This window comes from Callithrix jacchus, chromosome 19, assembly GCF_049354715.1.
Source record: "Callithrix jacchus isolate 240 chromosome 19, calJac240_pri, whole genome shotgun sequence".
In the NCBI taxonomy this organism is placed as follows: Eukaryota; Metazoa; Chordata; class Mammalia; order Primates; family Cebidae; genus Callithrix; species Callithrix jacchus.
In genome coordinates, this window is record NC_133520.1 from 42,567,539 (window position 1) to 42,593,183 (window position 25,645).

The 25,645-nt window shown below is 34.8% G+C and overlaps 1 protein-coding gene across 15 annotated transcripts in view; it reads left to right on the forward strand.

Annotated features, from left to right (window-relative positions):
- The window catches only part of AKT3 (AKT serine/threonine kinase 3), a 343,677-nt gene that overhangs the window by 272,257 nt on the left and 45,775 nt on the right, over nt 1-25,645 (forward strand). For 13 of the 15 annotated variants that reach the window (XM_078357219.1, XM_078357225.1, XM_078357227.1 and 10 more), the window contains 3 exons: nt 228-350; nt 8,608-8,736; nt 19,452-19,666. In XM_078357219.1, the coding sequence (XP_078213345.1) occupies nt 228-350; nt 8,608-8,736; nt 19,452-19,666 (467 nt within the window). The remainder of the gene's footprint in view (nt 1-227; nt 351-8,607; nt 8,737-19,451; nt 19,667-25,645) is intronic. The other 2 variants (XM_078357226.1, XM_054248382.2) reach the window with 1 other exon arrangement.

Genomic DNA, 25,645 nt, shown 5'->3' on the forward strand with positions numbered 1-25,645 from the left:
CTTAAACAAGATTGGTATATTGATTAAAACGCTGATTTAACAGCTCGCAGTTTCCCCTTGGAAACCTGGAAAAGATAAGCCAGCTGCTGTCTAAGAGTGCTCAGTGTCCACTGAGAGTACACTATCTATCATCACAATATGGTGATGAGAGGTGTTTTATGTTTGTGTTAATTTCCCCCACTAAATCAGTAATTATTACAATCCTGTCCCTGCTGTTTACCCTGCAGCTGTTTTTCCATTTGTCGAGAGAGCGGGTGTTCTCTGAGGACCGCACACGTTTCTATGGTGCAGAAATTGTCTCTGCCTTGGACTATCTACATTCCGGAAAGATTGTTTACCGTGATCTTAAGGTAAAAAAAAAAAAAAAAAAAAGTAATCAAAATTTGTTTTTGCAGAGACTATAGGGACGAACATAAAACAATTACAGAGTTATACAGTTTTGAGAAAAGCAGATTTACTTGGAAAAAACACTATGTTTAAAAATTTAGTTCTCTACATTTAAAAGGAAATTTCCTTCACTAGCATGTATGAAGTTGCTTTATTCTGAGTTTTTGGTTTTCAAAGTAATTTCTGCTCAACTACTCTGATCAAATAGAAATGTTAAACATATGATTAAGTCACATGACTTTACAAGTTACATTTAAAACAAGTTTTATTATGTTCATAATGTTTTATGAAGAAACAGACTATCGGAAGAGACATACTCATTTTGGTTTTAGCATTAACTTTTGGTGGGTTTAAATACCTGAATCATTTGATGTAATCACCATTGATTAATTTGCTTAGTTTTTTATTTATGAAAGCACTGTGTTTGTTCTGTTGGTAATAGTGTCTTGACTGCTCTAGGTTCTGTTATGATGAGAGCCTTAGGATAGCTCAGGATTGGTAAAGGGCTGATAAAATAATTGAAGCTTCACTGTTCATACAGTCTTTGCTGTCGACTACTCAACTCCATCATTGGAGGATGAAAGCAGCCTCAGATAATATGTAAATGAATAAGTTTGGCTATGTTCCAGCGAACAAAATAGGCGGTGGGCGCAGTTTAGTCCACAGGTTGTAGTTCGCTGATCCCTGGAGTAGCTCGTGCAAGGTAATAGTCATTCTCATGATAGTCTTAGGAATTAGGTTGGCTGCATTAACGGAATTTGTACCATGACACTTATTGAATGAAGCCTAAATGTTACAATCTTACTTGTTAAAGAAGCAAATCATGTAGTAATCTTGACATATATATAAATTTGATGCAGAATTGCCTTATTGATCAAATACTGTTGCATGTAACATAATGATTGGTAGAAATAGAAGTTACATAAAGCTTTTTATGAAATTTCTGTTTTGTTTGAAATGAGGTGTGTGTGTGTGTGTGTGTGTGTGTGTATATATATATATGTGAAATCACATACAAAAGAAATCATAATTATCCCCTCACTCCATTTCAAACGTGATTCTTCAATTATCTACGTAAGCAGTTGTCTAAGTTATTTCAAGATGTTCTCATATACCTTTAGATAATGATCCTAAGGAGTAACCACTGTCACAAAATAATTTGAGACAACAGTGAAACATATGTGTTTGTATAATATGTTGTTTATTAAAATTTAAAAGAAACTATAAGATGCTGTATTTAGGAAAAACGGAACTGCGCACCTGTGAAACATCTAGATCAGAGATGACCAACTAAGTGCCAAAATGGGCTAGAGATGAATACAAATCAATAGTTTGTATTTAGCCTGAATCTTTTTATAACTAGGAATGTGGCAGAATTCAGGATTTGTGTATCTGATATCTGCATGGCCAAATAATCCTATGCTGTCAAAATATCTTAAATATTCTTTTTAAGGAGTTAGTTATGTGGCATGACAAAATGTGTGTTAACTTTCCAAATATGCTTATAAGTAATTAGGTCTTCTCTTCCTGATTCCACTTCTCACATTCCCACTTCATGTTTTATGAATCCTATTTGTAGGGAGGAAAAAAGGGGAAGGGTAGAAAAAGGGAGGCTTAGATTTAAGGAAATCAGAACGATTTTGAAGTAATAGGTAACATCCAGAATGCGCAAACTTAAAAGATTGAATTCTTAGCTTAAAAACTGCTAAAGAGAAGAAAATTAATTTGATTGCAGTGTTGAATATGGTCTTGGTCAGTAATCTTTAATAATTTCTCATCAAATGAATGAACATATTGGTATATTGAAGCTCATTAAGTGAGTTCCACTGCCCCGTTATTTCTGATGATGGAATTAGAATAAATTTGTTAAACTACAAGATAAAGTTTGTACTTTATCTATGAACATCAGTCAGTCAGTTACCACATACACAGTTCACTGAGTTTACTAGACAATTAAGTAGTCTCTGCTCATGGAATTCATTTCTTAAAAAATACAGCCTTAAAGATCTAAGTATATATTTAGCATAGGACAGGAACTGTAAATGTACACCAAGAAAAATCCATGACATTTAAGCAACCAAACATTCAAAACTTACACAAATGTTATTTGTATCCATAGTAACAGGATTATATACAATACAATAACATATTTGAGGTAGGGTCGCAGAAATCTTGAGCCCTTCCTTAATTTATAGGTGGTGTCCTTCAAACCTAGAAGCATAGTAAATGGCTTCCTAAAAGTAATCATCTAAGTTGGTTTCAGTCAAAATTTTTGGAACTCATGAATCCTAGATCTTTATTGAATGTTCTTGTCACTGTGTCATTCTGACTTCCAGAGATGAAATGAAATTATAGCTGGGGGATACGTTGGATTAACTTTGGGAAATCTTTGTAAGTCTGACCTTCAAATTAAACTGCAAAAGATAAGGGAATGAGTGTTTCAAATATATTTATACCAGTTGTATTTAAAAACATCACGAACTGATTTAGGTACTCACTTTGATCAGTCTCAGATTTGTCTCTGTTCTCATTACTAGTAACTCGGACTTTGTTCAAATGCAAATCCAATTGCTCTGCCTACAGTAGCAGCACTTCTCAAGTAGATCCATACCTGTTTGCCGCTGTCTCCGTTAGCACGGAGGCAAAGCCTTCTTTTATGTGCAGGTTAACTTTAGATCGTTTTATCGGTTCCTGTTCCCTAATAAATTGGTGTTTATAGCAACAGAAAAATTATTGAAACCTTTGTTGTACTTTAGAAAGTAAATTCATTTATTTGTGAATACACATCATATAATGAAGTTTTTAATTTTGATTAATGACCCAAATTCCTTGTGATTACCTAAGGAAAACTGCTTTTGCTTCTTGATTGCCTAAAAATTTGAAGAAATCTCCTCAAAGACTTCTTCAGTAGTGCAAATTATATGTTAAAATCTTCTTTTCTGCTTAGTTCTTATTTTACAAATACAACCTGTATTTTCAATGACCATGGCCATCTAAGCACTGTGTAGGCTGAACAGGGACATTTGCAAAGGTGAATATAATGATACTGGAATTCATTAAGAATTAATTTCTCACTAGTTTATGTGAGAAAATAATACCTAAATTGTTGCTATATCCTATTTGTTGAAACACCTAATTTTGTTTTCTACCTAATGTGAGGATATTTAACCATTTACATTATCAATATGAGAAAGCACCAAATAAATTTAGATACTCTCTAACACTCAGTAATGGCATGAAGGGGTGGCTTCCAAGAGTTTTACCTAGTCTTTCATGTCCTCATCAGCTCCCTGATGTTCACCTCAAATAAATGCAGTTTGGATGATGGGAAAAGCATGCTCGCTTTGCTTGCTTAGTGTCAAGACACATTCCCCAGCTCCCACTTCTAACCAGACGGTCACTCTGGATTTCCTCCTTTATAGAAATCTTAAGCCGTTGCTCTTAATCCCTTCCACTTCTAATATTAAATTGTACTGATAGTGGACTATGTTGCTTCTTCGTAATAAATTTGTAAATAGCCTGGCAACCTATTTGGGCTCTCTACTATTTATATTATGAGTCCATTTCTGGATTAAGAGGTTGAAGTGAAGAAACGTTTTTCTTTCAGAATTTCAGCACACTTTCCTCATCCCATGGTCATTCAGTCTCTGCAGGTTGGTTTCTGACATTTTGGCACTTGAAGCCCATAAACTTAAATCTGCAATGTGCAGGGTAGGAATTCCTTCCTGCCTTCATGGGCCTGAGTGAGTCTTGGTGCCTAAAACTGAGTTGGTTGTATCTGGGCTAAAATGTGGTGTAAGAGTGACAGGAATTATTAATTGCTATTGCTGCAGTAGTCGTCAGAACCCTTAGGAACTGCTGTTTTCATTCTTTTGTTTAATCACAATGTCAGTCATTTAATTACAATGAACCGTATATATGATGTTTTTAAACTTTCACATATTTTAGTCTGGCCTACATTAAAGCATAGCTTCTCAGACTGAGCGCTACAAACAGGTTACAGCCATGCCTCGACCTGCAAAGTGTTCAGAGAAGCCTCCAGGCCAGTGAATTCTGGTTTCAAGTATATCGTCCGGTGAACCTGGTATGCCTTACAACTTTCAATCTTTATTTTACTGTGAAGTGTGAAAGGCTGGGAAGCATTGTATCAAAGACAGCTAGGATTTTTAAAGTTTAGTTTTACTCTAGGCATTAGCAAGAACAGGAGGAAAAGTAATTGTTGTTATAATTTTGTGCCCACTAAGCACAGGAAAAATTTTAAAATCTACCATTTCTTCATAAACACACTAAATCAAGACCCTCTGTCAAATGATGCCTGTTCACTTCAACTGGGCGAAAAATGTTGCCTTTTTTTGGATGGAAATTCTATGAGGTATTATGTCTAATTTTTTTTTTCTCTCAAAGGCATGAACTTTTAGATAACCCTCTGATAGAAATAGTAAGCATTACTCAGATTTTTAATATACAGTCCTTCTTATGACTTCGTATATGACTTCACTACTTTTGTTAGTTAATTCATCCATTAAGCATAAGCATGCTGCCCTACTCTCCATTTTGGACACTAAGATTGGCTGTGAGTATCACACAGTGCATGTAAAGTTTCATAAATTCAGAGTACCTGAGCAGTCAGTGACAATTTGTGTTTTTGTATTGTGTGTCTAACAAAGAGAAGAATAAAGTGATTTAGAAGAGAAGACTAAAGAAAGATCATTCGTAAATATTTTTTTCCTCCTTTACACAGTAGAAAGATTTCTGAAAATGTATGACTACTGTAAATAATGTAAATACTACCCAATTATGTTAGTGTTAAATGAACCAAGGCAGTGATTTCCAGATATCATTGATATATCTAGGCCATTGATATGCTTTGAAAAGAATTACAGGTGTTTCTGTGCATTCTGCAGGTTCACCAATCAGTTTACTAATGGTTCTTATATTTTACAGAAACTCTGTTAATGCATCCCGTGTAAAATTATCATTTATTGTATAATAGAACTGGACATTTAATTATCTCCTGGTTTATCTTTATATGAGATTAGACTGGGGACACCATTTTTAAAGCTAATGCATCTCTATTTTATACTTTTGGTGGACAAGTTTTAGTCATTCATTCTCAACAAAATGACATTTTAGGATGATGAGAGAAGACAAAATAATTGATAGAAGAATTTGGACATTACTCGGGCACAGTAGCTCAAGCTTGTAATCCCAACACTTTGGGAGGCAGATGTGGGCAGACTGAACCCAGGAGTTCAGGATCAGCCTGGGCAATGTGGCAAAACATCATCTCTTAAAAAAACAGAAAAGAAAGAAACAAAAAACTAGTGGGGAGTGGTAGTGGTGTGCACCTGTGTACCCAGGAGGCTGAGGTGGAGGGATCAATTGAGTCTGGGAAGTTGAGGCTGCAGTGAGCTATGATTGTGCCTCTGCACTAGCCTAGGCAACAGAGTGAGACCCTGTCTCAAAAAAAAAAAAAAAAAGAAATATTTGTGTTTTGTATTTTTTTTGACACAGGGTTTCACTGTGTCATCCAGGCTGGATTACAGTCGTGTGATCTCTGCATGCCACAACCTCCCCACACATCTTTAGGATTATTTCTTACTATCTCACTGTAATTTTTTAAAAAGCGAATTTATGAAACAAGTAGGGTAACTGTCTTGGTTTGCCCAGGACTGCCCAGTTATAGCACTTACAAGTCCTGCATTCTGAGAAACCCCTCAGTTCTGAGCAAACTAGGAGTTGGTCACCCTCAGCCTATTCCTCACCCAAACCTCTCCTTGCATCTCATTTCATTCTTCATCCCACAACCATGATCTGAGGTTCAGAGATGAGATATGAGATTACAGAATTAGGTGTAAGTAGGAATTCACACACACACACACACACACACACACACACAGAGCTTGGTATTAAAAAACTGTGTTTATACATTTTGATTCTTCTTTATCCAGCCACTTCCAAAATAGCTTTGTCAAAATATGGAGAAATAGTGCATCCTGTCTGTCATGTTTCCACGAGGACTTTCCCATGCATACAAAGCATATGAGGAGTATTGGCACATTACACACCAAACTAGATGGGAATGGAATGGTGTAGAAAGTAAATTCACATTTTGTTCAATATTATATATTATTTGAAATTTTTACAAGATTTGTCAATGTATTAGTAAAAGTATTCATTAAAGATCTTCAGCATTTTATGTATTTATGTATTAAACATTTTTTAAATAATAGGGCGTACACATTTTTATTTAGTAAAACAACAGAAGCTTTAGTATATACTTAACGTTTCTTGTTATGGCAAATTGGGAAGGAGGAAGAAGAGAGGTTGTTTGAAAGGGGTGGGAAAATGAGAGAAACCAGAGGCTGAGAAGAGACAGACCAAGGTGGAGAGAAAAAACAGGAGAGATGAAGACTCTTGATGTTTCTGATTGGTTTCAGTATACAAGACTTACTGTCATTTGTGCGAATTGGGCTTGATTTCTAGGTTCTGGTTGGTAGAGAAACATTAGGAAGACGCAAGATAACTGAATTTGCATAAAATAAAAAATTTTAATTTGGTTGGGCATAGTGGCTCAGGCCTGTAATCCCAGACTTTGGGAAGTTGAGGTGCTTGAATTCAGAAGGTTGAGACCAACCTGGGCAACAAAGTGAGACCTCATCACCGTAAAAAACCAAGAGATTAGTCAGGCATATTGGTATGTTCCCATGGTCCCAGGCATTCAGGAGGCTGGGGTGGCTTTAACCTGGGAGGCAGAGGTTGCAGTGAGCTGGCATCACACAACTGCACTCCAGTTTGGGTGACAGAGTGAGACTCTGTCTCAAAAAAAAATTTTTTTTAACAGGTTCAGCAGTATATTTAGGGTTCATTCAGCTTTCTGTGGAAAAAAATGGAAGCCAGATTTACTACTGTGAGAGATGCTATACATGAAATGTATATCAAGCATTTGGTTTAGCTATTTAGCACATGGAAATACTGTAAAAAAGGAGTTTTGTCTATTCTGATCTTTGCTTCAGTGACACAGCTTGCCTAACTGTATTTAGGTCTGGTTTATAAGACATTTGACAATGTGGCAGAGAGTATGATGTCATATTTTGTATGACTGATATTTGTTTATGTTCTTAAGTGGAGGTCTGTTTTAAATTCGATATTAACTGCAGAGTCCAAGTACGTTCTTTCAAATGTCCTCACATTAAGGAGGAGAATACTCTATTCTCTAAAAGTTAACTCTCATTTATCCTGCTAATAGATTTTTCACATTTTGTATATTTTTTCTGTATGACAAAAGAAGTACCTTCAGGTTGTATCTACATGACTAGGCAAAGTTTTATGGGCCCTGACTACATAAGGCTGTACTATCACAACTCAGAACTCATCTGCAACTGTGTGATGATAATCATAATCTTAGGTTCAAATTAGCCCGAGGGGAACTGGCTAGTTACAATGTTATTTCTGATTGTGCTGCCTTTGTACAAATTTCTCCCCACTTACATTTCATAATTTTCACCTGAGGCACATGTTCCTGTTAAACCTTGGTTAAACCTTTAAGATTTTCTTTGGTGTTTTGATTTAATAGGTTCAAAGAGACTCCAACTTTATAACATTTATGCTATATATTTTTATTAACTGTTGAATGTTTGACTTCGATATTCTTTTTCTTTTTATGTTTAAAAGGGTTGGTATTTCTTTATTACAAAGAACTGCAAAAGAGGATATCGCCTTACCTTACAAAATAAGATTTAGGTTTGATTTACAAGCACCACCAAAACACATTTCTGTAAGTGAATATTTTATCATAGCAATAGATTCCCAAGAGAAATTTTTGAAAACCATCTGTATATATCTAGAAGAAGATACTCATTTCTTTGGGATTGTTTAGATCACATTTACTTTTTTTTTTAAAAAGAGAGGATTGATGTCTGCTTTGAAAAGTTGATTAGGCTTTATAATTTTCAGAACTTACACAGTAATGACTCTTAAAGCCATATAATTCATTTTCATTGGTTTAAAAACAGATTAATGTTATCATTCTGAAGTATTTGATAAAACATGTTCCTTTTTACACATGAAGCAACAGGGTTTGTAAGTACTGGAAGTTCTGTCAGCTACAACTATGTCCTGTTTCTGAAACACTTTACTCAGCGTTCAGTAATTTTTCCAAACGGTGTTTTCCTGTTGAAGACTATAGAACAAATTATGTCATTTTTTCTTAATACACAGTTGGAGAATCTAATGCTGGATAAAGATGGCCATATAAAAATTACAGATTTCGGACTTTGCAAAGAAGGGATCACAGATGCAGCCACCATGAAGACATTCTGTGGTACACCAGAATATCTGGCACCAGAGGTAGGCTTTGGTTCCATTAATAGGAAAAATAACATTGACATAATTTTTTTGCAAATTAAACCATTTAAGCATTAAAAATTAACTGTAGTACCTACTACTTTTATCTGTATTTCAACCTGAATCAGAATTTTTTTGTTCTTGTTATAATGGGGTATTATAGGTTCAAGTATATACTGAAAGTAGATTAAAGTCAATTTTTATTTCTTGGCCGTATCTGTTTTATCTTGGCTATATCGATTTTGATTCATTTATTATAATAGAATATTTGATTTCAGCAAGAATATTTATATTTTTGTAAACCATCTTGGACTTTCCTTAGAAACAAGCAGTGATTTTTAATTTATACTATTGTGTAAAAATTATTTTATTGGGAAAGTTACTGGAATGGCAGTCACTACATTTGGTATTTATGTCAAAGGAAGCTCAGAACTGGCAACCTCCGTGTGCTAAGGGTTCCACAATAATTTATTAATTTGTTTGTTCAGCAAATATTTATTGTGTATCTGCTCTATCTCAGGTAGTTACAGGAGCAAGAGAGAAAAGGACCCTACTCTGAGGGAACTTAACTTTCAGTGGAGGGAGATAGACAAAATGAATGAATGAATGAATGAATGAATGAATGAATGACGTAATGTCTTAAGTTCCATAAATGGAAGAGAAAAATAATTAAATGTAAGGGTGCGACGTGGCTGTTGTAGATGGTGTTCCAGTTACTAATGCTGTATAACAAACCACCCTAATTCTTAGCAGTGGAAAAAACCATTTTATATAAAATAGTGGATTTTCTGAATCCGGAACGCAGATGGGGACAGCAAGGATAGCTAATTTATGCTCCACTGCGTATGAGGGCTAGTCTTAAAAGACTTTATAGTGAAAGCATGATTCTGTGGCTGGAGGCTGGAGCCATCCAGAAGCACCTTCACCCATATGTCAAGACAGTTCTGCTGGCTGTCCATTGGTGCCTTATTTGGGCTGTTGGCAGGAGCACTTCTATGTAGCCCTTTTCTCTATGTGGTCTGGCCTTCCTCATAATGACAATTTCATTGTAGTCAGACTTCTTTCATTTGAGCTCGAAAAGCAGATGTCCTAGGGAACGGGCTAGAAACTGTATGGTTCCTTTGTTTCCAACGAGTAAACCATCAAGAGTACTAACTTCTTAAAAACTTGATTTCACAGATATTTTTTATAATGGGAGTACAATTCATATACCATGAAACTTACTCTTTTAAAGTGTGCACTTTGGTGATTTTTAGTATGTTCACAGAGTTGTACACCTATCATTGCTGTCTAATTCCAGAATATTTTCATCACTCCAGCAAAAACCCCATGCCTGTTAACTCCTCATTCTTCCTTCCGCCACAGGCAACCACTGATCTACTTTTTGTATCTATAGATTTACCTATTGTAGGCATTTCATACAAATGAGGTCATACAGTATGGAGTCTTCTGTGGCTGACTTCTTTCACTCAGCATCATTTTCAGTGTTGCTCTCTGGTTTAGCATGTTATTGTTACTGCAATCCTTTTTATGGCTGGATGATATTCCATTGTATGGATATACCACATTTTGTTTATTTGTTCAGCAGCTGATGTACATTTGGGGTGCATCCATTTTTTGGCTATCATGAATAATGCTGCTATGAGCATTTGTTTATGCATCTCCTCTTATGGCCTATTTTCAGAAATCACACATCATTTCTGTCATACCCTTCCTTTCTAAAGCACTTGTAAGCCTGCATAGGTTTAAGTGGTCTAGACAGAGGACCCCACCTTTACATAGCAGAAGAGCATGTGAGATGGGAGATACTACCACAGCCGTCTTTGGAAAATAACATCTTTCACAGATAGGATGTTCAGGGAAAATGATGGTTGATGGAAAGAGATGGTACCTATTGCAAAGGTACAGGGGAAGAGCTTTCCAAAGAGAGCAGCTGGTGCCCCATTTCCCCTTAAACTCCAATATAGTTAGTGTGGCTGTAGCCAAATAGGGAGGTGTTAATATTTGATGGGTGAGGGATACTATTTAATGAGCACCTACTGTGTGCCACATGCTGTGTAGATGCATTACATCTATCATTTCATTTAACATTTGGAATAGTCTTTGATGATTGATAGCAAATAGAATTTTTTTTAAAGGTGAGGGAACATAAGATCAAAATGTTTAAGTGTGTTCTGTACACAACTAGGAGATGGTAGAAGTGTAATGAAGATTCTAATTAGTTTATCTGACTATGAAGCCCACTTTTATTTTTTAAACTACGTACGTTCCAGCCTCAAAACTCGTAATTCGAAGACCACTTACAGATATAAATAATCATAATTTTTAAATGAATGCTTTGTAAATGTCCAACAGGAAAAGATAATCAAAAGAAATGAGGAAGTAAAATAAATCCCCAGTGATAACCAGCTTTCCTTATACATATAGTAATCATGCTGGTCTAGTCTAATAGTTCTTTTCAACTAGGGATTAAATTTACATTTCAACAATGTTAAGTTACTGTAAATAAGTGCTACTGTTTAAAATATAAATTTCCTATTGTTATTTTTTTGCCAAAAATATCATTTTCTCTCTTTAAAATTCTGTGGTTTGGCATTCTCTATTTTTGTGGTTGAATTAGGTAAAACTTTAGTCTATTTCTTGTTTATTCAAATACAGTGTTTTCTGGAATAAAATTTTTATTATAAATGTAATGAAAAATTATTTGTTTCTCTGGAGTTCAGTTACCCCTGCTGTACATTTGCCATGGAAGAGGATATGTCATATTTAGAATAACAAAATTAGTTGTGTCACAATTAGGGTAAATTATTGCTGAAGAAGATGGAATACATCTCATTTAAGAAGCAGATGATCTGAGAAACAAAGGTATTTCCTATGCAGTGTCGTCCACTGAAAAACAAATTAAGAATTTAATGCAAGAAGAGTCCACTTGTTTCTGAATGGAAAGTTTACAGTTCCCACAAAATTATCAATTTCTCTTTATAGACAAGAAAACATTTCTGCATACTTCAATGTTCTAAAAGTCTGGTTTTTAAAAACAGTTTATATGCCCATCCTTGGTTGATACAGGTTGATTCATAATTAAAATCTCAGCACCATATTTTTATAGGGAAGAGTGACTATTGTTTTTGTTATTTGACTATAAGAAATCTTGAAACAACTAACTTGTTATGAAGCTTTAACTTTTATATTTTAAATGTTGTGTTGCATATTGTATTTTTTAAACTTTGTGTTTACCCTTACTTAAACATAAGAATTAATTCCTTTATTCTGGTCTTCAGTGTGGACCATTTTACTACAGAACACTCATTCATTCATTAAGGAACTATTTATTGAATATTTATTAAGTATCAGGCATTATGTTAGGTACTGGGAATACAATGACGGTAGGAAATGTTTTTTATTTTCAAGTGGTTTGCTGTTTACTAAGGTGATAAGATATGGAAAACAGTTATTTCTGTGCGAGAAAATAACTGCTTTACTAGTTACATACAGTGGAGTGGAAGGAAAGGGAAACGTGCTTAAGCCTGCAGGGAGGGACCGGCAGTGAAAAAGGGGAAGCAGGAAGAGAGGAGACTGGACACATAGATAGGGATTGAAATGTAACTGAGTTTTATATTTGATCCTGTGGTTAAGGGAGAATCACTTGTAAATTTAGAGCAAGGCAATACTGTGATCAGATTTACATGGTCAGTGTTAGGGAGGGATTGGCAGGAGCTGAGGCCAGCCTCTTCCTTTTACCTAAGATGGTATGTCTCACTTTTTTTGGACCTTGAAATTTCTAGTACGTGACCATTATTACTGCTGGACTTTTCATAATAGTACTAGAAGAAGTAGTTGTGTATCAAATCTGTAATACATTCTTGACTGCTACTTCCCTTGTGAATGACTCACTGTCAACATTTTCCCTTCTGTTTTTTTTGCAGAAGACTTGCTTGCATATTATGCAGGAATCCTGCTGCAACCTATACATCTTCTAGCAATATTGTTCCTTCACCTTTCACGTTGTTTTAATCTGGTAGAAAGACAGGTGAAGGGCATTTTGAACATGCTTCACCAAGAGTGTTAGAAATCAGTTTAAAGCCAGTTTATTACATGCCCAAAGTCAGATTCATGGCAGGTTTTAAAATAAGCTTAAGTGAATTTAATTTGTTTCTTGTGACAAATTAGGAAAAGATAAAACTTCTAAATATGCCATTTGTTGAAAAAAGTATTTTTAAGGCATTTGTTCTCTTACCCCTTTTGATGAAGAATGCAGCTTACAATGCAGTTTTCCAACTTGGGAAGCATTTAACAATATTGTTAATGGAGAACGGGCTGCTTTTTGTTTTGTGTTGTATTTTTAACAGGTTATAGAGGTTCAGTACTCGCTGGCATATACACTATGCATTTAGTGTGCTGCATGTCTTAAACTGCATTTGCACGTATAGTTTTAAATGAATGTACTTTTGCTCTTTTGTACATTAGAAGGAAATAAACTTGACATATAGTAAATTATAGGCCATGAGATTTTGTTTTTATAATCTATGCTGTATTTTCACACCTAGAAATTATAAAAGAAATTAGAAATCACATATAAACTCTTACTGTTAAATTTTATTATTTGATTTGGCTCCTATTGAATCCAAACCATTTTATGCAGTGCTAATTATTTAGAGTCTCAGCTTTGCTCTTGAGTTAGCAGTACCTGATCAACTTTCCAACTGTAAAACAGTTTGAAAATCAAATGTAGCTTACATGCAAGACCCAACAAAATTAAAAGTGTTAAGTGCGTTTTGGCAGTTCACTTTTATTATGCCCAGTCCTCAAATGTACCAGCAGATAATCATCTGAATGTTAGTTATTTTTCACATGCTTATGTGATCACACAAAAAGTACATGCTAAAAAGAAGCAGATGGTGACAGATGGGGAAGGTTGAATAAGGTGGTTTTGGAAACCTAGAGAAATGCACTTCTGTAATAGTGTAAAAATAAAAATTATTTGATAATCAAGTTAGAACTAACAAAGATTGCAAAAAAATGACTTGATTGTTGGGAAATATGTAATATCTAGCTGTGGTTGTTGAGCAAAAGAGTACATAATTTTATTTCATCTAAATGTGAAATGATTTTTTTTCCCCGAGTGGCTAAAGTGCAGTATTTGATTTATTCTTTTTAGTTTTTTAGAACCCCATTCTTAGAAAACATTTCCCTTGCTATAATTTTACTTATTTTCTTTTGAAACCGACTATCTTTAATATCTTGCATACAATGTAACATTTTAAAAGTAGCTGAAATAGATGAGAATATTTTGATAACCATTTTGAGGCAAGATTTGCTCAAAGTCATTGTGTTAGGTCATAGTACAAATGGAGATTAAATTCTATGTAAATTTAAAATCAAAGATATATATTAGTTTCCACAAAGGGTAGTAAAGAAGGTGCTAGGGTGTGGAGTAGTGTTGTAGGCATGGGGAAGAGTTAGAAGCTAACTTGATTGAAATGTATTAAATAGAATTTTCTTTATTTTAAATCCAACAAAGAATAAATGTAAAGTATGTCATTTTGTGGGTGCTGCCAATATTGTTTTTAGGAGATCTGAAGAGAAATGAATGAAGCTAAAGTTATATATGTTTGCACATTTAATCTGTAGGTAAAAATAGTAGCACATGTAGTTTCATTCTGATTAGTCTTTATACAAAGTTCTACTAAATTCCAGCAGATTGTAAAACTAGTCTTAGAATCTCTAAGCTTTTTGTGAAAATAAAGAATTGTTTTTATGGCCTTTCTAAAATTGTGGACAATCCTAACATTTTATTTACTTATTAATAATTCCTATAATATCTATCCTTCTGGGTTATTTTTGAAAACCTTCATCTTCCTAGTAATTCAGAGAAGGTCTCGTTATCGTGATTAACGGGAACATTAGGGAGTGCAGGGATGAGTTCAGATAGAAGTTGTCTGCTCTATAGTTAGAGTTCGTATTTCAGAACTTCTCTCATAGGAGTTGGCTTACTATTTAGTTGAATATATTTAATTTCTTTCTATAGTATGTTGCTATTTTATACGTTTTTCTGGGTAATATTAAAAGCCATTCCATTTTATCTCATAATTGGACATTGTTTAAATATGAACTAAAATGGAAATAACGCCTCACAATGTTTATAAGTGGCATCTTTTACTTACTTAGAGGTCTGTCAGTTCTTATAGTATCTATTTTTCGCCCTAACTTCTTTTCAATGTTATATGGTCTTTTGGCTTTAACAGAATATTTGCATTCAGTACTTTGGTGTGATTCTAGTTTAAGCACAAAGTTTAATTTTAAATTCTGTGTAGCATGAGAACATATACAAAACTAACCCTAACTGGGAGCACTGGTGATTACCTGTAGTATTTTACTATAGCTATTGTTACTTGGGTTATAAAGACTCAGTGTCTTGGAATCCCATAATGTCTATTGATTCAGAATAAAAAAGAAGTATAGAAATCTCTTGGAAGATATGTGTAAGTATGATTTAATCATCGTTACTGTATCCATTTAGCCTTTCTCTTGTTGAAGGATTTTTCCTATGCTAGCCAGAGTTTGCTTTTTAAAGTACGATGTTAACTGTGTACAAGTATTTGTGTGTGCATGCTAGGAGTGGTGGCCATAAAGCTTACAGCATTCTAATTCATGGCAAATGGTATTGGCAGTTGCTGTCACATAAGAATTATTAAAGCAGGGAGAAATAGTTATAAAAATATATTTATGAAGAAAATACCAAGCAACTGTAGAATTTATAATCTTATAAATTGAAATGGATATGTTTCCTGAAGCTGCAGTTGATTTTAAAATCTGAATGAGAAAATTTATAGGTCATTTTTTTCTTAGCCCATACCTGTGATGTGAAGAATATATGAAAGGCTCCCATAAATGATAAGTGATATAGATGTATATTTAAGTATAAAACACAGATCTATCAGTTACCTGAAATGTTAGGCTACCAGAAAAAAAATTTTTTTGAATTAGCGGTAAATTGGTTCATCCAAGTTCGCAGTTTACTTTCACAACATAGGTGTGCAGACAGTTTGTTTAGATGTTTAATTTTTCCCCCCATCTGTTCTGTCAGGATTATTGATTGAGCAGTAAGCCACTCCAGGGCATACATAGCCTCCTTATAATTGCTTGCCTCGGGTGCATTGTGTGGCCTGGTGGGCAAGCTGAGAGAGGTGTCCGTGTAACCTCCTAATAAATCCTCCTGATAAAAGGAATATTGGAATGAATAGATTTTATTTTAATACCCGTTAGCCAAATAAATATTTACATTGGTAACTTTAATTGATGGTATCATTTAAAAATGTATAGCTTTTCACTTAATATCATTCTTTGAAGTGAATAACAATTCAAGAACTATTTTTTTTTTTAATTCACCTGCTTGTTTTATAAATGGAAGTGTCCTCATCAGATATTATGGAATAGTAATCAGCTATTTCCAGGATATTCAATGTTAGTTTGTATTTGCTGTAACCTCCTCGAGGCTTAGGTTTTATCGTTATCAGAAGGTACAGCAGTTTCTGGCTCCTATTAGAAATGAAGCCTTGTTTGCTACTTTGTGCTCTGTTTGAGTTTTCATGTAATGTGACCTCTCATCATTTTTTAACATTTACATTTCTTTTAATGTTCCAAATCTCCTCTTGTCTGTCTTCTCTGTGTGGGCATTTGTGTTAAAGGTAGGTATAAAGTACAACTACATCTGTGGTTACAAAGGACTGTAGGGGTAAGGGAAATGCCAAATGTCTGCTTTCCTATTTAAAATTTGAGTTTCATTTAAAAGTTGGTAACGTTGCTTTTATGGAAAAGAGATACAAGTTTATTTCTTCAAGATAAATCTTTTCACTGGATTTTTTTTCAGGAGCATACTTTGATCTGCATTTATATCCAAAGTGTATGAGAAATTACATTTTAATGAAGTTGACATATGTTCTACCATTGTTGTACCTGTCCGTTATATCACTATTTATCATACCTTTCAGCCAGCCCTCACAATAACCATGAAATAAATAAACCTTTTAGCTAGAAAAAAAATTCTCAGAGGTAGCCAGAAAGAATTTACAATCCTTAAGTTAAAAAAATGTAAATTTTATATTATGTATTTATAGAAAAATAAATGCTTTGGGTAGGGAGAAAAAATTATGTTCTAAAAATAATCTGAATGAGGTTATTGGATTAAAATTGTTTAATTTGACTGTGGGATTTCCAGAGTATTTTAAAGTATTGTGTTTTGAAATAATTTAGATTCAGGAAAGAGAAAAAGGATATTGTTTAAATAGTGGGAACATATATATCCACATGTAGGATGCTATAATCATTATTATTTTTATTTCTTATATGTTTCATCTTATAGCTCTTTGGAAATAGGATTTGAATAAAAGTTTTTCTAATTGATGGTGAAGTCTCTTAGGGAAAGAGGAATGGCTTAGTTGTTAGGGCGTTTTCTCTTCAGTATTGCTTAAGTTTACATGCCAGTAAGACAATACCTTACTTCAGTTTTGTTCAATACAAAGTGATATGGCAAACAGTTCTAATTATAGCATTATTTATCTGTATATCAATTAAAGCACGTATGTTCAGAGGCAAACTCACTTATTTAGAAAATCAGTATTCATTTTACAGAGCTAAGTAAAATGTATTTTATCAAACAGAGTTTTTTTACAATGCAGTTTTATTTTTCAGTTGCTTATTTCTCTTCAAAAATAAAAACCCTCTTTTTATGTACTCACTTTCCCTTCTGGCTGCAAACCAGGTATTTAAACAAAAATAAAGGATTGCCAGTTTTGCCAGCTGGGGATGAGAACCCGGCTGGTGAAATGTGGGTTCCGGAGGCAGTTAATCCAGCTTTTATGCTTTTTATGGTTTTATGAAAAAAGAGGTTAAAAACCACATTTGGCTCCTTTTCGTGTATGCCACTGTTTTGTTGGTGTTGTAGGAATACAGTTAAAGGTTAGATTTAAATTTTTAGTTGTTATTAGTTAAAATCCTGTGTCAATTAGATGAAGGCCCACAAACGGTGTGTTCTACTAATTGGCCATGAGGTAGATCCTTGCATCGTCAGAAGTCACTGGTATTTTAAAAGTACACATGCAGCACTTCCTTTAATGTAAATACATAAGTAGAATTTCTTCTGCTTTTTTAGGTTATTTCTTGTTTTCTGTTCGTTCTCATATTACTCATTTCAAACAAGTAAAAATATGACATTCTTTTGGCTAATGATGAAAACTAGAATTTGTTCTTCTTCCAGAAAATGTTTTTCTTAGTTTGTGATTAACAAAAGATTTCTAGAAAAGCATAGAATCTAAACTTGTGTTCGTATCTTACCAGTGAAGTTTTCAGTTTTTTTAAGCCATAAAACAAACATTGATGTAATTGAATTAAAATTTTTTTCATAATAAAAATGCTTAGTGACTAAATTTTTAAGTAACATGTTCTTTTCTGATAAATTATGTCCTTGGTCTTTACCCTACCAACGTGCCTTTCATAGTATTTTTAGGTAATCATAATGTAACTGTCAGAAATACCACCTGTAATTCTGTGAGATTATTGGGAAATTTAAATAAAAGTCATATAAGAGTAATATTCAAGAAAGTATTTAATTTGAACCAAGAAAGTTTGGAATACAAGTACTACTTTCACCTTATCAAATGTTCTCTTGTGTGATCGGTTATAAGTGTTTTAAATTGATAGATTCATATAGGTGGTTTTCCTGATCTGGTTTTCCAAAGCTGAAAGGATCAAATACAGTAAGTTTTAAGATTATCAGACATAGTTTTAAAATAAAATATTTAAAGTTCCATATAGATAGGAATATTCCATTGGATGAGGAACAAATCTGAGAAAAAGATAAAACCAAATTTTTCCTGGGACAAATGGTAAGTTACTGTGTTCCCATTTGAACAGGTTGCTCCAATGGAGGTAAACAGATACTTTATATCATTTCTAACTAAACTTATTTTGCATGTAATGTATTTTGGGAAAAATTTAAGGACATATACCACACAGATAGTAAGTAAATTTTTGGCTGTAACAGAAATGTTTGTTGTGAGGTATAAAGCGGTGGCTATGAAAGGTGATTTATTACTACTCATACCATCAGCCTCTATATTCACTTTGTTGATTACATAGTTCCAGAAAGAGCTGAAACATAACAGGGACCTCTAAAGATTTTCAAACTTATTTTAATGGTTGTCGTGCCCTGTACATTTCTCCATTACATTGTCTTTCTTTACTACTGTCTTTCACGGTTTAATTTCTATTATTTAAGTTATTCTTAAAGCAGGAATGTGCAGTGCACATAATATGCTCTGTAATCAGCACACCCTAACTCGTGTGTTGTTACTTAAAGTCCACATGGGTGGAACCAGAATGAAAAAGTCAGTAGGCCCAGGAAAAAATATGTAAATATGCTAGCTAACGTTTTTCATTTGATCCTTATGTATATTCAGGTACTTGGGATTTTTTTTTGGTACGACCTGCCCCCATTTTTGGACACTGATCATTTCTGGATTTATTTTGAATATTTTACATATTTGGTGTGATTTATATTTTTTATAGGATGCTTCAGAGTTTAAATGTCAAGATCTCAAAATAGACTACCTAGGCTTTGAAAGTTAAGATTCATTTTTATGTAAAAATCTTACGTTTTATGAATAATGCTTTAAAAGTTAACATATGATAAGTAATGTTTTTCCTGCTTTCACTTTTAGGTGTTAGAAGATAATGACTATGGCCGAGCAGTAGACTGGTGGGGCCTCGGGGTTGTCATGTATGAAATGATGTGTGGGAGGTTACCTTTCTACAACCAGGACCATGAGAAACTTTTCGAACTCATATTAATGGAAGACATTAAATTTCCTCGAACACTCTCTTCAGATGCAAAATCATTGCTTTCAGGGCTCTTGATAAAGGATCCAAATAAACGGTAAGCTTCAAATAACGCTCAGTGCATTGCTGATGAGTGTGGTTAAAAAGTGAGATATGGAAATTAATTCAAATGTAACCAACTCCAAGAAGCAGTGTATTTGGTGTAGACATCTTCCTACTGAGAGTCTGACTTATTTTTGACTGCGTAACATGGAATGTTTAACAGTTTTTCTCAACTCTTTCCTAACTTGGAAATTCTATGCAGTTTTTACCAAATAAGGATTTTGAGAGTTTCATTATTCATATTATGAGTGAAAATGTCTTAATTGCTCTGTTACTTGATCTTGTGGGGATGGGAGAATACCTTTTCTTTCTTTCAGTCTCTGGGCCTTTGTATTTCTTATAAAAGGAAAATACCTATTTTTCAGTATTCTCCTCCCACCACAACCTGTGTTAACATATCTAACTGCCTGGTTTTTTTTTTTTTTTGTTCTTTTTTTTTTTTTTTGAGACGGTGTCTCGCTCTGCTGCCCAGGCTGGAGTGCAGTGGCATGACCTTGGTTCACTGCACCTTAGTTTCCCAGGTTCAAGTGATTCTTCTGTCTCAGCCTCCCAAGTAGCTGGGACTACAGGCACCTGCCACCTTACCCGGCTAATTTTTATATTTTTAACAGAGACTGGGTTTTGCCATATTGGCCAGACTGGTCTTGAACTCCTGACCTCAAGTGATCTGCCTGCCTCAGCCTACCAAAGTGCTGGGATTACAGGCGTGAGCCACCACGCCTAGCCTCTAACTGCTTTTTCATTTGTCGTTTGAAAATGCTATTTTCTCTGCATAGCTGAAAGGGTTAATGACAAAAAAAGAAGAAAATTATACACAGTTTGCATTTCTGTTTTTGTAGCTGCAGCTATGACCTAAAGAATCCTTGGGCTCTTGCTGCTTTGTTCATTGTGCTACAGGATTTTTTTGTTCATGTTCATAAATTCACTCACCTATACCTTTTATAAATCGTATGTGAAATGACTATTCATTTTAAAATGTCCCTTAAGATGTGTGTTTGTGTATGTATATATCTAGCTTCCCATCTAGGTATCTATGCATATCAGTATTTCTCTGACTCTACTCATTTGAAGCATAGATGATTTCATTTATTGTTTTATTTTCTATAATACCTCACATAGGGTTTTGTTAAAATGTTTCATTTATGCTTGATGCATGCTCTCTCTCTCTCTCTCTCTCTCTCTCTACATGAATATACACACACACACACACACACACATGCATACATACATATATATTTGTGTATACACACACATGCATGCATACATATATATTTGTATACATACACACATGCATACATACATATATATTTGTATACACACACATACATATATATTTGTATACACACATGCATACATACATATATGTTTTTATACACACACGCATACATACATATAAATTTGTATACACACGCATACATACATATATATTTGTATACACACACGCATACATACATATATATTTGTATACACACACATACATACATATATATTTGTATACACACACATACATACATACATATATATTTGTATACACACACACACACACACACACACACACACACATACACATACACTGATTGGATTGAGTGAATCCCGAAGAGTTGGATTTCTAAGTCTACCTCATAAATGGTTTTCACAGCATGCTTCTAGCTTTTAAATTTACAAGGAACATGACTTTATCTTCAACAAAACTAAGCAAACATAATAAGAGATACTGTCTTTTTGCTTTGCGAAGAACCATACAAAAAACATTTTGTAATCCTAGCTACAGATATTATTTCTGTGTATAAAGTGATTTTGTTTTCTTTTTCAGAGCACTTTCACATCTGTAACTCCTTTGATGTTTCAGTAACCTTGTTGGGTGGATAGGGAAGATACTATTCTCTTTTCCATTTGATAGAGTTGAAAACAAAGGCCCAGAGAGGGTTAGGTGACTTACTCAAGATCTCTCAGAACATTCCTACAGACCAAGAGTAGAAATCGAGTTTCTTGGTGCCTATTTGCCATTTCTTATGTGTCTTATTTTCAGTGCAACAATATCTGAGTTCAGGTTTTGAAATGTCTTCCATTTAATAGCATTCTTTTACAATTAAGTAATGAGTAGCATCTGTTGATAGGTAATCTTTAAACAGAGTGGTGGCTTTTATCTTTTTTTTTTTTTGAGTCTCTCACTAGGTTATAGTGTAGTGGTGCAGTCTCAGCTCACTGCAATCTCTGCCTCCTGGGTTCAAGCGATTCCCCTGCCTCAACTTCTTGAGTAGCTGGGACTATAGCTGGAACTACAGTTGCATGCCACCATGCCTGGCTAATTTTCTTTCTTTTTTTTTTTTATTATTTTAGTAGAGATGGAGTTTCACCATGTTGGCCAGGCTGGTCTGGAACTCCTGATCTTGTGATCTGCCCGCCTTGGCATCCCAAAGTGCTGGGATTACAAGTGTGAGCCATCACGCCCGGCCAACTTTTATCTGTTTGATTTTTTAATCTAATATTTGGCTTGGTATTCAAGGCAGTGAATTTTTATCTCATCCTTTTCTTATTCCTGCAGGTAACTTTGACCACTCTTTACTTTGTGGCCCTTTTTATAAGTGGCTGGTAGAACAAAATATACTTGTGGTTTTCATGTGTATGTCTCATTCATTTTTTTATTTGTCAGCCCACTCCATGAATAGCACATAGTTGGTAGTTAGGAACTATTGAATGAATGTGAGGCAAATTCTTAGAATGTTAACTGCCTGGTATGTATTAATAGAACAATTCCTGTTTGTTCACCAGGAGGTTGATATTGATCTAAAGGGAAGATGCAGTATTTTCAGTGATCTAATATTTTATAGTAGATGTGTCAAGCCCTTCCACTGCTGCATCAAGATACAGGGAATACAAGAATGACTGAGATGAACCAGTCTCTGCTCTAGATGTTCACAGAAAAATTCGGGCCACAAAACATACACTCACGGATGTTCAGATCAAACTATGTACAAAGTACTGTTGAAGTTAGTAGCTTTGTCTAGGGGATTGGGGGACTTGAGCTGAATCAGGAAGGAGTTTGAATTTGCAGTGGCACTCAAGCACAGAAATTTACATGTAGAGTATAGCTAGGATTTTTTTTTTTTTTTTTTTGAGACGGAGTTTCACTCTTGTTGTCCAGGCTGGAGTGCAATGGTGCGATCTCGGCTCACTGCAACCTCCGCCTCCTGGGTTCAGGCAATTCTCCTGCCTCAGCCTCCTGAGTAGCTGGGATTACAGGCACGCGTCACCATGCCCAGCTGCAAAATAACATGGCATTTGAGAAGTTCAGTGACTGGAGTGTAGAATATGAGTTGGCTGACATTGGGAAATGAAGCTGATACGTTAGATTGTAGGGATCTCAGCTTTCTTAGAAAAATTTAATCTTTATGCAGAAGGGGATGAGATAACTGCTGAAGTATTTGAAGCAAGGGATTGTATGATCAGACTTGTGTCATGGAAAGGTAACTCTGGCAGCTTTGCCATGGACAGATGAGATGAGTGAGGACCCAGAGGCAGGCAGAGCAGTTAAAAATGTTTATGGGGCCAGGCAAGGCACAATGGCTCATGCCTGTAATCCCAGTCTTTTGGGAGCTGTGGCAGGAAGATCACTTGAGGTCGGGAGTTCACGACCAGCCTGGACAGCATAGCAAGATCCATCTTTGTTTTAAAAAAAATGCCGGATGTGGTGACACATGCTGTAGTCCCAGTTGCTTGGGAGGCTGAGGTGAGAGACTCGCTGGAGCCCAGGAGGTCGAGACTGCAGTGAGCCAAAATGATGCCATTGCACTCCAGCCTGGACACTAGGGTGAATTCCTGCCTTTAAAAAAAAAAAAAAAAAAAAAAAAGAATATTTATGGAATCATTCAGATGATAGATGGGGTCCTTTCTGAAGCAGTGATACACAAGTGATAAATAAATAGAGGTGAATGATTAGCTAGAAACTGTGAGGAAGTAGAAGGAGTCAGGAATGCCTCTGAGGTTTCCAGGTAGGGTGATTCACAGACGGGGAATGCAAATGAAGGAGGCTTGAATGAGGGTAGATGTTGATATTAACTTTGCATATACCGAGTCTGAAGTTTCTATAGAAAACCAAGATGGAAATGTCAAGTGAGCAGATGGAAATAATAGAATCAGTGCTTAAAAGAAACACAGTACCTGATTATATGGATTGGAAGCCATAAATATATCTAGGAGGTAGCTAGAGACAAAGAGAGTAGTGCTGAGGGAAGGTGTGAGGAGAAGAGGGCCTAGGACAGTGTCTTAGGAAACCTCAGTTTCAGGGGTAGAAAGAGGAGAAAGCCACCAAAGGACCTTGAAAAGTCTTGGGAAACATAAGGAATGATAGCATTATAATATACCTCTTCATTTTTTTTGTGCAGCTATTTTAAATACTACTGGAATTTTATTGAATTGCTGTCAGTTCTGTCAAAGGGTCAGCTATCATTTTGCTTTGGTTTCTTGCTCTCCATCCCTTATGTTCATTTTATCAATCCCTCCTTTATCTTCCTATGCAAAGTTGATAGGAAAAGCATGACCTCTTGTATTCACTAACATTAGGAAAATGCGTATTCTGTGATGTTCTTCACAGGAAAGAATTCGTAGTAGCTGAGAATTTAGTTTGGCATTCTGATACTGTATTTTAGACATAAATATCTTACTTCAAAGCATATTTTGTTATTATTTTTGAAGTCTTAAATTGTATATTAGAGAGCCATTGACACTGAAATTTTTGACAGTTTCACACATTGAGGAAGTGTGTTAAAGAATTTCTCCTAGCTTCTAAAATGGAAGTCTGATTGTATTCTTAGACTCTGCATAGTATTCATAGCTGATATTTCAGTTTTATATGTATTTGATAAATATAGAATAAATGCTGGCTATGTTCAAAACCAAAGTATTGCTAGAAAACTTGAGTTACAAAAATGGATACTAAAGCTGGATTAAAGCATTTTGTTTACAAAATGATTATGATTCTCCACTCCAACTCTCGTCTGAAATACAATTTAAATGAAATACTATTGAAATACACTATAACATAAGTGTAAGAAAATGCCATGGAGCTTTGAAATGTCTAATGCAGACTATGTTGATGTGCACTTGAAAATACTAAATGCTTTTCAGAAATGTGTTTTGGTGCTTTTGCTTCTCTGGTTCCCTAAGTACAAGCTTTCTATAGAATGCCTTTTGGATAATCCAGCACTGACCCGGCCTTCAAAGGAGTTTGCAGTCTCGTGGGAAGAAATGTAGACAATTGAAATAGAATGAAAAAGAGGGCAGGGACTGAAATGCTGAGCCCTCACCGAGTTCAGAACTACCAGTCTGAAAATTCAAATGCAAACATTGAACAGCACTATTATGATCAAATCTAAAAGTCCCATCTCTGGGGTATAGTTCATTTAGAGAATTTTATAAGGAGCTGGGAGTTGGAGACCCATCTGGTGGGAATCAGTTATCACTAAAGAAACTCAGGTATCAGCTGATTGTTTTCCATTTTGACTGTGTGTCAAAGGATCCTATGTCCTTCCCAGTCATGTATTTCTTATATCGAATAACCAGAATTCATTAGAATTATATAGTTACAAATGATTTCGGACCTACGATGGCTTGACAGTTTTTTGACTTTAGGATGGTGTGAAAGTGATGTATATTTAGTATGCTTCTCAGCTAATGATGGAGTGGCATCCTGAAAAACGCATCTTAAGTTGAAATGTAGGTTTATCTAGACGTAACCCCACTGGTAAGTTTAGGAGCATCTGTACATGGTTTTCTTCCAACCCAATATTGTGTTGGAGTTGGCATATACCATCGCACAAGAACCAGCTGTTACATTTTCAGCAATGTTGTGAGCTGGTTGTAGATGATAGTCGTTATTAAAAAATAAATTATATAAATTTTCTGATTAAGAAAGGAAAAGCAAAGGTCATAATACTCAAAATGCATCTCTCCTTAATTTGTTACGTTTCACGGT